Source organism: Monodelphis domestica, chromosome 2, assembly GCF_027887165.1.
Source record: "Monodelphis domestica isolate mMonDom1 chromosome 2, mMonDom1.pri, whole genome shotgun sequence".
Classification (NCBI taxonomy): domain Eukaryota; kingdom Metazoa; phylum Chordata; class Mammalia; order Didelphimorphia; family Didelphidae; genus Monodelphis; species Monodelphis domestica.
Genome location: NC_077228.1, coordinates 385,667,611 through 385,684,483, shown reverse-complemented (window position 1 = coordinate 385,684,483; position 16,873 = coordinate 385,667,611). Strand labels below are relative to the sequence as shown.

The 16,873-nt window shown below is 33.3% G+C and overlaps 1 protein-coding gene across 2 annotated transcripts in view; it reads right to left on the bottom strand.

The window, feature by feature from the left end:
• Positions 1-237: 237 nt before the first annotated feature.
• NUS1 (NUS1 dehydrodolichyl diphosphate synthase subunit) overlaps positions 238-16,873 on the bottom strand; it is a 39,703-nt gene continuing 23,067 nt past the window's right edge. For both annotated transcript variants that reach the window (XM_001369260.4, XM_007484480.3), the window contains 2 exons: positions 4,737-4,836; positions 238-3,127 (listed from right to left, as the gene is read on the bottom strand). In XM_001369260.4, coding sequence (XP_001369297.1) covers positions 3,037-3,127; positions 4,737-4,836 — 191 coding nt within the window. In that variant the 3' untranslated portion in view covers positions 238-3,036. The remainder of the gene's footprint in view (positions 3,128-4,736; positions 4,837-16,873) is intronic.

Here is a 16,873-nt window from a genome sequence, read left to right as displayed (position 1 = left end):
GCTACAAGACTTTACACTTCTTGGGAAAATAGTATGGACTTAACTTGTAATTAAAGATTTTTATTTCTTTGCCTTCATTTTTTTCAATCACCAATAGTGTGCACCTGAATTCACATGTGTAAACAAGGTCCTACATGAAGTGCTTTGCAAACCTTAAAACATTACATAAAGATTAGCCATTAATATTCTAACTATCTGGTAGAAAAATGTAGTGTCCATACAATGCTGTAGCCCATAGAAAGATTATATTCTTTTATTGGTTTCTTTTTGTCATACATGTTCAGGTTCAACTTTCAATAATAAAATTCAATAAATTTGATTCCTTAATCATAAAAACTTGCTTTACACATTATTTACATGTTTCCAAAGTCTACGGCCATACAGAATATTATGAGGACTTAATTGTCTCTACACATGGTACCATCACACAGAATGGGAAGTGCTAACCAAAGGACATACATTCAAAGATCAAGTTGTAGATATGCACAGTGTATTTGGCACTGTTTGTAAAGTTAACATCTGCCTCTCAAAGACAGGTAAGCTTTAGTCACAATATATAATCATTTGCTATCAGAAACCAAAATAGCTTCCCAATTTCATCACCTGGTAATTAGAAATCTGTAAGAAACTGGAGAACATATCTCAACTAAACCCAAATGTCCAAATTCCTGCTGTGCTCCAAGTTATAGCTAGACATGAGTAATTCAATTTGGATATTTTACCACTGAGGAGATTGTTAAAAAGAATAAACAATTTTAAAATGCCCTTAATTACCCAGAAAGATAAATAATACTTTTCTTTAAATTTTGATTCCTTTTGGGAACAGAGAATACATAACTCAATCTGATTGGGATGAGAATAACTAGCAATAAAAACCAATGCTAGAAAAGAAAAAAAATTATCCTAGTAATGCAGTACAGCTCACATAAATGAGATTTTAGATGTTCATATCTAAACTCAGAGCTTCAAGCAACCTCAATTATCCTTCTCTCAAGGATTATACAAACTACTCAGATCACAGCTTAATCTTTTATTTTAAATGCAAGATATAGTTTTTAAGAAATGAAAGGAGAAGAAAATAGAGCAGATTTATAATTTTAAATTGTATCATTTTAATGCTCTATTACATGTAATATGTTTGACTATTACTGTATTCAACTTAATATGCAAATATTATATCAATTCCGTTCAACTTGGTATGATCCCTTAAGGTTTTTTAGTCCTTTAAAATCAAATATAACATTTCCAGCTCATCTCCAAGTTACCAGGAATAGTACAATCTATAATAAAAGCAAAACTTTTAGCAAAACCTGGAACACAACATTGGAATAATAATCTATAGTTCATCAGCAAAGAATAAGTAAGAGGTATGCTGTAGCTTCAATCAAGATAAAACTTTCAGCAATAAATTAATATTTAAAAAACCCAGAGTGTTTCAACATATAAATAACATGAAGTGCAAAGTAATATCACTTGACCAAGTTTCAGTTTTTAATGGATTTTATTTCAAGTGTATTTTCAAAATCATATGTGGGGATTTTATTACCCATTGCTGAGATACATTTATTCTTCATAGCCTCAGAACTTGATGGACAATTACAGACCATGCTCTCTGAATCCAGTCTTCAACTACTTTACAGGCTTCTGAAACCTAAATTTTAAGTAAGACCCTACTCCAAATGGACAATTCCAGTGCAAATATTGTACACTTGTAGCAGACAGGTTCTCCCCAAAACGAACATAGCAAATCTCAACAGTGACTTATGCCTAATTTATGAGCAGGAATGAGGGAAGAGGCAATGATTAAATGCCTAAAAAAATATTCATATTTAAAAATAAAATGGAACCAGTGCTATTTTCTCTCTCATAAAAAGAATCAACAACAACAACAACAAAAACTTAAGTCCAGTCATTTTGTAGACTTTGGTAATATTTAACTCCCTTCAGAGGCTTCAATCCTTTAAAAAAAAATTTAAAAATCCAATTAGTGCCATATAAAAACTGTTTATAGCTCCATTAATAGAAACTTAAATATGCTACTCCAAGGAGGGAAGAATTCTGAAAATGCTGGATTGCTTCTGGAGGGGATAACCAGTTGCCTTTGTTAACTTCCCTCACTTGCTTGCTATTTGTAAATGGACACAGTTAGACACTATAGGTCTAATGCCAAGATTGAATGCTGCTTAAAAACAAACCATCCCCTAAAGAAGAACCCAAAGCTGCTTTTTCAAGTCTCAGGGAACTTACTATCCCTTTGTTTCTCATACTACTGCTGGACAACCACTTCCAATTATAAAACATTTTAGGAATTGTTCATTTCCAAAGTAGCAAAACATTTTTATCCCTGACGTTCACAGTCCATATTATAAACAAGCACACCAGGTCAAGGGCTCTAAAATGACCCAGCTGGTTCAGGATGCAGTAAGGGACAGGAATGGACGGACATCTGATGACAAGTGAAATTCCCTCTTTGCTCCAAAGGTGCATGCTTTTAAAATGTGAGCAACACGCCAAACTGTTAAACTGGAGAGTTCTCAAACTTAGAATGCTTCCACTTAATAGAGAGAGTCAATACCATTATTTTTAAAACTTAAAATTTTGGTCACTAGGAAAAAAACCCACTGCCTCTCCCATCCCTCCCTCAAAGTCCCCCAAAAATAACCAAACAGCTCCAATCATTCCTCCTCAGCTCTCCCCACAAAAATAGGGAAGAGGTTGAGGCTGAAGCCTTTGAGAAGCCTACATTTCAGACTTGGATAGTGTTGTGTTTTTTTCCCTTCAAAGCTGCAGGTCTATATAGTTCCTTCTCCAATACTTCCCATTTATAAATTTACTTTCATACTCACAATCGCATGCACACACACACATACACGCACACATTCACTCTCAAGTAAGACACTTTTCTGAGTTTGTTGATAAATTATGAGGAGGATTGTGAACTGGGTTTATGCAGAATTGATCACAGGTGCTTGTAAACATCAGAATCCCTTGGGTCCTTTCCTCCAAAAGCTTGAATTCAAGCAGTGCAATCTATGATCACTTTCCCAAACGCTGCTCACAGGCTGCATACCGACGGAGGGCAGAGAAAAAGTCCTCATAACTGATGTTTAGGTGTGAAGGCAAAGAGCTAGGGAAAAAAAATAGAAAATAAAAATTAGAAGATATAACTTACTTCTTTGGGATGGGGGCAGTATTTAAAAGGCAAAAGACAAAACATGGAAGAAAATACTATTATAAGATTATATTTATAGAAGGTAGCAAGAGATTTCTTGGAAAATAAAACATAAAAAGCAAAATATATCAATTAACAATTTTAAAGACAACTGTGGCATGCTAAAGTAACTATCCTGGCAGACTAAATCTCTTGTTACACAGGCCCTTCTCCATAAAAGAGAAAAGCAAATTCTTTGTCATGGTCTGATCACCTCAACTAGGGGTTTCCTAAAAACATACTTCATGTTCGAGGACAGGCAATCTAACAATAGTACTGTTTGCATTGGCATCAGTGCAGATCTCAGTCATGGACCCTTGAGTAGGGTAATTTGCATATGGTGAAATACTAAAGCAGCTTGGTGAGCAAATAATAAATAAATGGGCTGTACTTCATATTCAACTTTTTTCCCCGAAACTTCTTTGAAAGCATATTTCTTTAAAGTATAACAGAAATTCTTCACTAATGTCCTACTCCAGTTTCACTGTAACATGGAACATTCCCAGCTTGGCCACCACAGGGTGATATTTTGGATACCAAAAAAAAACTGAATCCCTTCTCTTCTCCAATTCAATACATTAGGTCCAAAACTTAATTTCCTGCTAACTTAGCACCACTCTCAATTTCCCAATATTGTTAATAGTTTCCCCCATTTAAAAAAAATTGTTCTGTCCCTTCCTCTCCTTCATTCCTTGTATAGAACTAATTTTTTCTAATTAAGGTTTCTAAGATTTGCCCCCTACTCTCATTTCCCTTTCAACAGGCAAGTCCTCTTACTGCTCTCATCTGAATTATTACAAAGCCTCTTTAATCTCATCATAAACTTATACTAGCCCTAATCCATCCCCTACCCCAATTTCCCTAAAATACTTTTCTACCATGGTGTTCCCCAATCCAATGGTTAATCACTAATTTGGTATTCAAGGTCTTATACTGACTGCCTCTTACCTTTTTTGGTCTATAAAATAGACCTATTTGTCTATAAAATCGAAACTATGATTTCATTGGTTTAAAGAACTCCCTCTGCCAATGGAGACCACCATCTTATAGTCTAAGTACTGAGAGGTTAAATGATTTGAATCCAGGTCTTCAAGGCTTTGAAGCCAGGTCATAATCCTCTATGTTGCACTGTCCCTTATTATTCTTTTTCACGTGTAGTTTTCCCCTATTAAGATTTTGACTACTTGGGGAATCTAGGTAGCTCGGTAGATTGAGAGCCAGGCCTAGAGATGGGAAATCCTAGGCTCAAATCTTGCCTCAGACACTTCCTAACAATTGTGTGAGCCTGGGCAAATCACTTAATCCCCATTGCCTAGCCCTTACCGCTCTTCTGCCTTACATAGTCCTACATAGTATTGATTCTAAGGCAGAAGGTAAGGGATAAAAAAAATGGTAATTACTTAAGAGCAAGAATTGTCTTATACTTTATTATATACCAAAGCATCTAGACATGCTGGGCACAGAGTAGGTACTTAAATATATTTATTATCTTAAACCCAAATAAAACACCATTTTAATTACTTACATAATTTCAGTCAATCTAATGTGCCAAGGAAGATATCCTAATGTGCTGTCCACAGGACCAAACTTCAATACTAAATCAGGGTCAGGGAAACCATTCAAACCTTGGAAATAAAGAAACATATATGAAATGAACCTGAGTTATTTAAACTGTGTGAAGTAAAATACTTCCATGCTGTGGCACCCCCAGTGGTAGAATACAGGAATAAAAAAGTCACATGTAGTATCTGATGGCCTAACAGCCTGGCATAACATCATCATGGTAGGGCAGACAGCATGATGTTTGAAAGCCATTGGCCAAGGGAGGAAAGCAAGAGAGTTTGAAAAGCAAGGGCAGGAAGTGGAGTTGCTCTCTTGGCTTCCACACCTGTCTCTGGGTTGGTGTTTCTCTCTGAGCTTTTCCTTATATCTTGATCTCTGGCAAGCCATGGTCTGAGTCACTTAAATGGAGAATCAGATCTATCCCTAAAGTTAGAAAGGCTAAGACCTCTCTCTCTATATATATTTTTTTATCTCTATTAATAAATGCTTTTAAATCTGGTAACAAGCCTCCAGATTAAATTTTATTTATAACAATACCAAGCATAAAAAAAAATCTTATAGTATAAATGCTTATACATTTTATTCAGATCATTTAAGCCTTTTCCACTATGGGAAAACAGGAACAAAGAATGAAGAAAGTGAAGAAATCCACTTTAACATGTGCCATCTATCTCAATAGAGGGAATAAGTCTACCTATCTGAAAATCTGCTTCATCAACAGAAGCAACACTGACCACATAAAGTGTCATTTATGAAACTAAGAAGACATTGTGATATCAATAAGAAAAGCAAAAACCTGTAATAGATGGCAGGGAGGTGGCCTAGAGATGGGAGGTCCTAGGTTCAAATCTAACCCCAGACACTTCCTAATTATGTGATGCTGGGTGAGTCACTTAACCTCCATTGCATAGCTCTTTACCACTCTTCTGCCTTAGAACCAAAACACAGTATGGATTCTAAGATGGAAAGGAATGGTTAAAAAAAAAAAGGTCTTTAATAGACATACTGCTTTTTGGTGGTGAGGGTAGGGGGAAAATACACATGACTCCCTTCTTCCTCTCCTAATTTATGGCAACCTTTTATTCTATTAAGATATATTGTTCACACACTTTTGTCCTGAAATAAAGTTAGCCTATAAGGATTCTGCCTCTCCAGAGAATTCCTACCAAAACCTTACCTGTAAAGTCATGGTCAAAAAGTTTTCCTATCAATAAATGGTTTTGTAGTCTTAGTCTCATTTACCTTAGTACAGTCTTAGCCCTCAGTGATCCTTCATTTTAGTAGAATTTCTTCTTTTTAAAACCATTTTATATCTTTTACTTCTTATATTCACTGTTGCTGTTATTTTAAAAGTGAAAACACATTTGTAAATAAACAATCCTAGCAAGAAAAAAATGGAGGCCTCATTTCCCTCATCCTCCATCTAGCTTCCAGAAACCCAATTTGATAGAGGAAAAGGCCAGCTACATTCTGAGCCTCTTACTGCAAACTCTTATCCTTCCTAATCCTAACATGATCCATGTTTTTTGTTTGTTTGGTTGGGGGGAGAGGGAATCCTCAACCTAATATAAGTTCATTCACTCATTCAATAAAAAAACTAGGATTGAAGTCTCTCAGAGACCCTTTTGCCATCCTTAGAGAAAATATTTAATCAAATCCCAAAAGGTACCCTTTCTGCCTTTCTGAGGAAAAGTCTGATAAGACATCAAAAATGACTTTCCCTTCTCAACAATTTGACTAACCAAATTCCCAACTAATCTCTGTCCCTATAACTAGTTTTTTTTTTTCCTTTAGGATATACATGATTGGGAAATCTCATGCTATTTGCAAAATTTGCTCAAACAACATGCATCAATGGCAATATTAAATGAGTAATTTCCTATGCTGTTTCACCCAGATTTTCTTTTAGCTATAAAACTCACTTTTTAGGTAGGTTCTTACTCGAGTACATTCACTTTGGTCACAGAACATAATAAAATCATCTTCATATGAGTTTGGTTAATTATTAAGTCTTAACCCCAGAAAGAGTGAATTTGTACATAGTATTTGGAACTACATTACACTTTAATAGAGATAAATTAGGTATACCAAACCCCTGTGGTAAAATGAATTATCTATTAAATCAACTAAGCCCCAAATGGAAAATAATTGAGTCTTTTTTCTGATCCTAAGGATGTTTGGAACACATTTCTCATTAAACAGAAATCCTGTCTGGAAATGTGGCAGGACCAGGGAACAAACACAAAGATCTTTGACCTTTTAACTTTTCTGTTTAGGGTTGATCATCAATTCTGTATAAAAGAACTTACTTTTAGGTAATAAACTCCCAGGTTTCTTAGGTTTTAGCTTCCTTCCTCATCTAGCCTTTAGTCAAACTAATTTTTTTTTTTAACCCTTACCTTCCATCATGGAATCAATACTGTGTATTGGTTCCAAGGCAGAAGAGTGGTAAGGGCTAGGCAATGGGGGTCAAGTGACTTGCCCAGGGTCATACAGATAGGAAGTAGCTAAGGTCATATTTGAACCTAGGACCTCCCATCTCTAGGCCTGGCTCTCAATCAACTGAGACACCCAGCTGCCCACTCAAACTAATTTTTATAAAGCAAAAGGAAAGCTAGCTGGTGAGCTAGCTAGTGCATAAGACAAAATCTTATTCTTCCTAATCCTGGCCCATGTTTAGAGGGAAAGAAAGGGATCAATCTAAGTCATTCATTCAATAAAAATTTAGTATTTACTATATACAAGACACTAAGCCAGATACTGAGGAAGATACAAAGATTATTAGACTGTCCCTGTTTTCAAAGTCAGGGACTATCTTGGTAACTGTCTATTACAATCTAATAAATATGCTTTCTCTCACATACACGAATGCTTCTTTTTATCTCTAAAAGGAATAACAGCAACCTTCCAAACATCATAGTTTTCACCAACCAAGTATAAATAATTTCAAATGATTTGAATATTAGGATTAACAATGACCCTACCAAAGTTTCATACATAATAAAACTAAAATAAGAAGACTGAATTACCAGGGATAGCTACCTAAATTAAAAGGAAAAACAATTAATCTTTTATCACCATCTTACATAAAATAAGTTAGTCAAAAGGTTAAGTATGGGAAGAATTTTCCTCTCATTTCTAAGTAGAATTAAGACAGAAGAAAGGTAAGGGCTAGGCAACTGGGGTTAAGTGACTTGCCCAGGGTCACATAGCTTAGAAGTATCCGAGGCCAGATTTGAACCTAGGTCCCCCATTCCTATCCACAGGACTGGCTTTCTCTCCAGTGAGACACCTAGTTGCCAAATAAGTGGTCCTTTGTTTTTTATCTACATTCATGAGTTAAGAGATTTTAGGCCAGGTTAAAAACAATTAGTTTCCCTTTATGCATTTTGATCAACAGGCTCCACATACATAAAACTAAAAGTACAAGTTTACACAGTTATAAATAAATGGAATTTAAGTCTTGCCAATCCTATAAATAACCTTCTAAAATTTAGAGAAATTATTGTACTTTGTTTATATAATCTTCTCCACTTATACAACAGTAGATTGTGGGTATGTTGAATCTTAACTAGCCTTGCTGTCCTTGAAAGTGGATAAATCACAATGATACATGTAAAACCCAGTGGAATTACTTGTTTGGCTACAGGAGAGGGGAGGGAGGAAGGGAAAGAACACGAATCATGTAACCATGGGAAAATATTCCAAATTAATGAAATAAACCTATTAAATAAATGCATGAATACCTAGATAAATAAATGAAAGTAGATAAATCAGTATTGATCATCTTTCCACTTAGATTTGATAATGACTAAAAGAAAAATGCTGGAAAAGTTAGAGTCAACATTTCTATATATTAAGTCACTCATAGATTGACATCAAACATTTTTTTAAACCAAAAAAAACCTTCTTAATACAATATTTTTGATCATAAATGATCTCAACACAAAATTCTGTGATTCAATCTTCAGAGATGAAAATAAACATAGATCTGTTGACACTCACCTACGAATATAAGAATGAAAAACAAATACCTACCATTGACTTGTTATTTCATCCATGAGTTCTACAATGCTCTATCCATATTCTGCATATTGAATATGTTGTAGACGAGATTCTTGTATAGATGTTTTTTTTTTATTAAATGGATTCTGAAATCCTCCAACTTAAACTCCAGTGCTCTATCTTAATATGATCCAATAATTCCATCTACTCTAAAATATCTAAACAATCATCCAATTCTGGAAAAGGTCCCTAAAGAATTGTCATCATCAAAGCTTCTTCCTAAGTCACTGATTTCATTCTCTGGAAAACTATATGCCCTAATTAAAGCCACAGATTTCCTTTATTATTCTTGAGAGTGACGCTTAAGTGTAGGCCACTTGCTTCTTATGAGAAATTCTCTTGCTATCCCAAATTACAGACCTTTTAATAACTAACTACTCAAAATCCTATGTCAGTTTTCTTCAAGAGCTATAGGATCACACTTCTTAGCTATGTCACCCTGTGCAAGTCGCTTAACCCCCACAGCCTAAATAAATAAATCTTACCACCCTTCTGCCTTGGAACCAATAAAAAGTACTGATTCTAAGATGGAAGGTAAGTAGAGGGAGAGATGGGAAGAGGAAAAGAAAAGAAGAGAGGAAGAGGGAGAAAGAATGAATATATAGCATCAGACATCTTAATCTACTACCCTTAAGGTGAAATAAGCAGCTTTTATGCACAATTTTTCCACTACTGATTACCATCATTCTGTTTTAACTAATCAAGAAAACATAAAATAGTTTAAGATTTTGCAATGTTCACTGATCTATCATCAGTTTTTAAGACATTAGACAGGAAGGAACAAATTGTACAATCTCTATATAAATCTCAAAACTATTATACTTCTTCAAAGACTATCTAAAACAATACTGATAAAATTTAAAGAGAAGAGGGTGTACAGTGTTAGGACAGATAAAAGTTGTGTTTTTAAAATATATCTAAATTAAGTTGTCCCAGCCCTTCTTTTTAACTTATACTTAAGTGAAGTATCAAAGCAGAATATTTAACAAGTTAGTTTGATTAGAGAAGAAACTATGTGAAGGAGAATAATCTGAAATTGGAATAATCTAAAATGACTACAAAAGTAGATGAGAACCACAGTCTAAGATTTTAAGAACAATACTAATTATTTTGCATTTTATCCTAGAAATAGTAGGAGTCTTCAGAGATCAGAGAGAGGATATTCTCAGATTGTTATTTTAAGAATATTTGTTTAGCAAATGTGTAGAAGATAGAGTTGGGAAGAGATCAAGTTAAGTCCTTACACCATTGAACATTTTGCTAAAAGCCTGGGTAAGGGCATAAATAGCACATTTGTCAAACTAGTAGATGAGAATGAGATTCAAAGGATATATGTGACTCTAAACTAGGTCTGTCACGGTCATGCACCATCTTGAGCAATTTGCTTCGGCTCTCTAGATTCTATTTCATTATTTATGAAGGTGTCACCCAGGTGACCTCTAAGGTTCTCTTCTGCTAAATCTATAATCCTATAACAAAAAAAGTTGGGGAGGAGAGCTAACACAATGAATAAGTCAAGGAAAGTAACAGGTCAGAACAGTAGACTAAATCAAATGAAGTACAAGAGGGATACACTGAATTCAAAATATTAACTTCACAAAGATGGGGGCCATGTTAGTAGTTTCTCTGAAAAAAATTTAAGATCAATAGTGCTACATGTTCAGTGTGAGCCAGCAATGTAACATGACATTTAAGAAAACTAATGCAATCTCAGACTGCCTTAAGAAAACCATAGTTTCTAGGAATACAGAAGACATATAGTCTCTTTATCTCTGACCACCATCTAGAGTACTGTGTCCAGTTCCAGGGACCACAGTTAAGGAAAGACATTTAAAAATCAGGTAATGTTCAGAAGAGGGTCAAAGGCCTTGGAGTCTATATTATTTGAAGTCTAGTTGTAGAAACTGGCAATTTTACCTAGAGAGAAGGCTCAAAGAGAATAGCATTTAAAGAAGCATCACAATAAGCAATGAGTTAAGTTGACAAGAGATAAATTTAGATTTGATGTCAGGAAAAACAAAACAAAACTATAATTAGAGATGTCCAAAAATGAAATGGGCTGCCTCAAGAGGTAGTAGGTTTTTCCTCACTGCATAGCTTCATGAAAAAATCGATGAACCCTGTCAGGAACAGTGGGAATTTCTGCTGAGTATAGGTTGGACTATTGTCATTGAAGTCTTTTCCAGTTCTAAATTTTATGATAATATGTGCCTGACCCTATGGCCAATAGGAACATAAACAACCACTATGTGCACTAGAAAATACCTAAGACCTATTGCTAAATATTGTCAGGAAGAAAAAGTTTAACATCAATTATATTAAAATGTAATCATTGAATTTGTGGATATTTTCCAACATTAAAATAGTATTAAATGAATTATTAAGTAACCATACATTCAACAGATTGGTTCATTCTATCCTAGAGTTAATTCATTTTTATTACATATCAGAATGTAGTATTATTACTCAAAATAAAAAATCCTACAAGGGTTATTAAACTGAGGTTCTATCATGACCAATTTTCCAAGCCAAAGTAATATTAAATAGCAAAGAATTCTGATTTCATCTGAGGAGTGTTTGACTCTGATGGGTAAATTTGATGCTCCTTTCTGAGAAAAACTAGTCATAACTAAAGAAACTCCGAACTCCAGACTCTAACCACTCTGCCACCTGGCTACCATCAGAAAAGTAAAGTTACTAAGAAAATATTATGTTCAGTTAAGGCTAGTGACATGATTTCAGTGACTTAAGATTTATACAAAGCAATCAAATTGTATTAAATATATTAATTTGTATAGTATTTCTCAATCTTTTTACAGAAAAGACACTACTTTGGTTACCCAATTGGTCTCACACATAAAAGGCCCACTGGTTAAATTCCTTTGTAAATTGAATAGCAAAAAATTTTTCTGGATCAAATTGCATCCTTTCTTTTTTAGCAGATCACTACAGCTATATAATACAACACACTTGCTTTTTACCTTAGCTGGTAGAACAGCAAGCAAAATTTATTGTTTACATACCATAACTATCCTAGGTACTTAATTCTCCTTATGCTAAATAGTTTAAAATATATTTTGTACCACTTATAAGTTTAATTTTTAAAGTTTTTTGATGCTCCCTTTTACATATATATTATATCTCAACTCTATGAGATCTGTTAACAAGTAAAAGTATTAAGCAAAACAATAGTGACATCATATGAAACAATTTAAAATCTGTAGCACCTTGCCTCTTATACTTTTTAACTTTTTTTTAAAAATAAGCAAAAATCTCTTCTTTTTCACTCCAACTACACTGAAAATCAGAGGAAACAAATTCCCTCTAACAATTATGCATAAACAAGCAAAACAAATTCTCATTGGCAGTATACAAAACTTTGTGTCTCATTCTGCAACCCAAAATCTATCACTTCTGTCAAGAGGTGATTAGTATGTCATACTAACAATTCTCTTGAATCATGAATGATCACTTTGTTGATCACATTTATTATAATTATTAAAGCTGTCATTACAGGGGAGGTGGTTGTTCTCCTGGTTCTAGTCTATTCATCATCATTTTGTAAAGGCTTCAAAAGCATTCTGTCTTATAATTTTGATATTATAGTATAAATTATTCTTCTGGATCTTATTTCCCTTTGCATCAATTCTTTGAAGTCTTTTCACATCTCTCTAAAATAACATATATTCTCATTTCTTACAGCATAATATTCTATCACATTCACATACACTTTATTCAGCCATTCCTCAATTTATGGGCACCCTTTTGTTACTAGCTTTTTGTCACCACAAAAAAAAAAAAAGCTATTAAAAATTTTTGGGTTATCAGGTCCTTTTTCCTAGTTATTAGATTGGTTTGGGGTAGAAACTTTAAGCTTGTTCAAATTATTCCTCTGGAAATGTATTAAACTTTCTTTTTATTTTCCCTAATTTAAGTAGTTTATATTTTTGAACATTTTAGTTATTTCACTCAAGTTAGGAAAAAAATTCTTTACTTATAAATTCTCTTTCTTTTTCATTTTAGATACTTGTAAAATTGGATTTTCTCTTTCCTCTTTTTAATCAAATTGGCTAATGGTTTTCCTATTTTTTTATTGTTTTTTCAAAAGCTAGTTTTATTTATTAGTAGAAAGTTTGGTTTTTTTCTTTCCCATGTTACATTTTGGTAATCTCTTGTTTGATTTTTCAGGATTTCTATCTTGGTGTTTAACTAATTAAAAAAATTGGGGGGGGGGGGGAGTTCTAGTATTTTTAGTTTTAGTTCCCAATTCATTGATGATTTGTTGCTCTCTTTTCTTTTAATAAAAATGTTTAGATATGAATTTTCCCTAAGTATTTCTTTGAAGACATCCCCAAAATTGTGGCATACTGTCCCATTGTTGTCATTGTATGTAATGAAATTATACTGTTTCTATGATTTGTTCTTTGACCAACATAGCTTTAGGAGTTAAGTCTCCAATTGATTTTTAACATTTTTTCCCAGGGACCCATTATTTTTATTGTACTACGATCAGCAAAGAATGTGTACATTTCTGTTTTTCTGCATTTACTAGTCTGCATCCTAAAACATAATCCATTTTTGTAAAGGTGCCATGCAGTTGAGAATAGACATATTCTTCTCTATTCCCTTTTAATAATAATAATAATAACTGTTATATCTAATTTTTCTACAATCCTATTCAAGTCATTAACTTTTTGTTGTTGTTAGATTAATCTATGACTGATAGGTGCCTCACTATTAGTTTCACTGCATCTTTCTTTATAATTCATTTAGTTTCCCTTTAAGTATTTAGAAGTTGTGCAAAATATAGTATTAAAATACATACATTATTTTAAAAAATAGTTTTTTTAAATATATTTTAATTTTTTTTTGTAGTTGCCTTTCTGAAATCAAAATTAGCACTACTGTTTTTCTGTATTCAACAGAGATTTTTTTCTAACCTCATTGTTTCAAGTATGCTTCTTTTAAACAACATACTGTTGGATTTTGTAAACAACATGTTGTTTCTATGTAACAAAATATTATTTGATTTTGCTTTTTTAATTCAGTCTACTAATGTCTTCCATTTAATGGCTGAGTTCATCCCGTTGATATTTACAGTTATGATTATTAATTGCCTATTTCTCTCCATAATATTTCTTCTCTATACTCTATTTTGAGTCATCTTTTTCTTTTTTATAAAACTTTATAAACTTCTCTTCACTATTCTCTCACGATGGTTGGAATTTGCTTTGCTCATGACAAATAACTCCCTGAATATACCATTCATTTTATGCTCTCCTTTCCATTCTTCTTATTCCTATCTGTAGATCAGGAGATGGGGATAATGTTCCACCCCCCTTTTGACCACTTTAGGTGGAAGTGAAGTTCAAGTAACATTAGCTTTCTCTAGTCTTGTTATGTTTGTATTTAGTTTTACTACTCCATCTTATTATGTTAACAAATTACTCCATCTTTTCTTCCATTTTCCCCTAATGTAGCCTTCCTCCTTCCATTCTTTTTTCCCTAACAGAATCTTCAATAGCTAACAATAATATGCATAGCTCTTCTGTCTCAGTTAACTATCTCTATGACCCCTTGTGATATTGAGATTCTCTAAGAACTCCTTTAAAATCACTACCCATTTTTGTATTCATTTGATAAAATTTGATAAAAGTCTCTTCTGGTTATTCATTTGTATCCAGCTTTTTATTTTTCCTCTTGATTCCCATATTTTGTGTTCTTTTCATAATTTATATTACATATATTATTTATAGTTCTTCACAATTCTGATCTTTTCATCAATACCATTTGAAAGGCTTCTAATTCACTGAAGATCCAGGTTTTTTCCTTTGTAAGATTATTCTCAATTTTGCTATTTAAGTTACTTCTGGTTGTAGATCTTTATCTTTTGCCTACTGAAATATCTCATTTCATATTTTCCATACCTTTATAGTAATACTGGCTAAATCTTGCTAATTCGGCTAGATGGCATGGATGGAGACTAAAGACAGGAAGAACTGAATTCAAATGCAGCCTTGAAGACATTTCCTAGCTGTGTAACCCCAAGCAGTCACTTATCCCTATTTGTCTGTTTCCTCATCTGTCAAATGAGCTGGAAAAGGAAACGGCAGATCAGTCCAGTATCTTTGCCAAGAAAATACCAAATGGGGTTATGGAGAGTCAGACACAACTAAACAATAACAACAGTCTCCGAGAGTAATTAATTTCTATTTTATCCATTCTGATTTTAAAGGAGTTTTTTTCAAATGTTTTTTAAAAATGTCTTCTATTAAAGCTACAGAAGATTTCCCTAAATCTCTCCTCCACTACTCTCAGTTCTTTCATTTCTTTTTAAACTCATATAATTTTGTCAAAGAATTACTTGTTCTAATTGTTCTTATGGGCAAGCTGTTTTTATTTGAGGGAGAAGGAATATTGATTGTAGGTATTTTGAGTTATTCTTTTCAAGGTTTGTTTTGGTCATCCCTGGCATAATAAAAGTTCTTTTTTGTTTGTTTACTCATTTTGTTACTGAATTTTCAGGAGTTAAATTTTAGGAGATCTAATCAATCTGAGGACCTTTGCTTTGTCCCAGTGTCTTTCTTTATGTTACACTCTATCTTCAGGATAGTTTTGACCTAGACTTTTTCTTCACTAGACATCAGGGTTCAGTATTCTCCTGAAGGCTTCTCTTTAAAAGATTAGAGAAGAGAGAATCTTTTCTTAACTCTCAGGTAGCCTTCCTCTATGAAGGACAGACCTAATTGAATTTATACCTTGAGGGAGAATTTTTTACTTTTATTTGCCTTACTACTTTAAAGTCATTTTCTTCTGCTAATAGCCAAAATTCACCCCTATCCCATCTTCTTTTTCTTACCCTCTTTAAAACAAAACAAAACAAAACAAAAATACCACAGGCAGGCTATAAGGGTTCTTTCCTTCACAATGTGGTAGGGTTTTTTTTTTCTTTTAAATCTACCTTCCCCCTTAACCTGCAGGCTTTTTAATCTTAGTATTAAAGTCTTTTATATTCCCTTTCTTCTCTCAGAAAGTTTTCTTACCAATAACCTGGCTCTAGAAGCTTTTCACTTTTATCCCTTAAAAACTATTTTGAGCTGGGAGGTAGTACAAAAACAAATATGAAACAGCCCATAATTTTCTGATCCCTGCTTTAAGAAATCTATTATCTATATCATATTTATCACTTGACTTGCTAAGATATTTGGCAACTAGATGATGATGATGAATATAGGAATAGACCTGAAGTCAGATTAAGGCTTGAGTTCATATCCAATTTAAGGACACTTATGTGCAATCCTGGGCTCTTTGAGTCTCAATTTCCTCATATGTAAAAAGGTGATAATAGTAGCACATACCTCCCAGAGTTGCCATATGGATAAAATGAAATATGTAATTTGTGCAACAGATGAAACAGGAAAGAAAAAAATTAATTTTCTATTATCTCTAAACTAATCAAACATCTTTAGAATAGAAAACAGAATACAAGATATCCTTGGGCCAAGTAAGGTAAACAGCAATGCCTATTTGCTCCACTTAATTACAGCCCTTATATTAATTAGTTTTCTTCATAATCAATAATGTAATAGAGCCTTTCCTTTCAAATTCATGCTGTTCATAAACCTCCCTGTTGATGTCTTCTTTGTACATAGGACCCATTTCTTCATTTCTTCAAAGATTTCAATACTTGAGACATATTCATTTCTCCTCACTTATATCCTATTGGTGACAGTTATATCAACAATGCCACTTCATCAACTTTCTTAACTTCATATTTCCTTACCTTTCTTTATACAACAGGACTTATCTCTACTCACTTCATATACATTCTAAAATTCATAATTACTTGACTCCTAAGACCCCAAGTCAATATTTTTCCTCAAGACTAAAATATCCTCTCCCAACCATATTTTCACCAACCCTAACTGCTATCTACTTAATCATATCTTATTTTTAAATTAGGGGGTACTCTGATTAGGCATTATATGATCAGAAATATCTCAACAAGGAATAAAGTTCCTAATACAATATTAT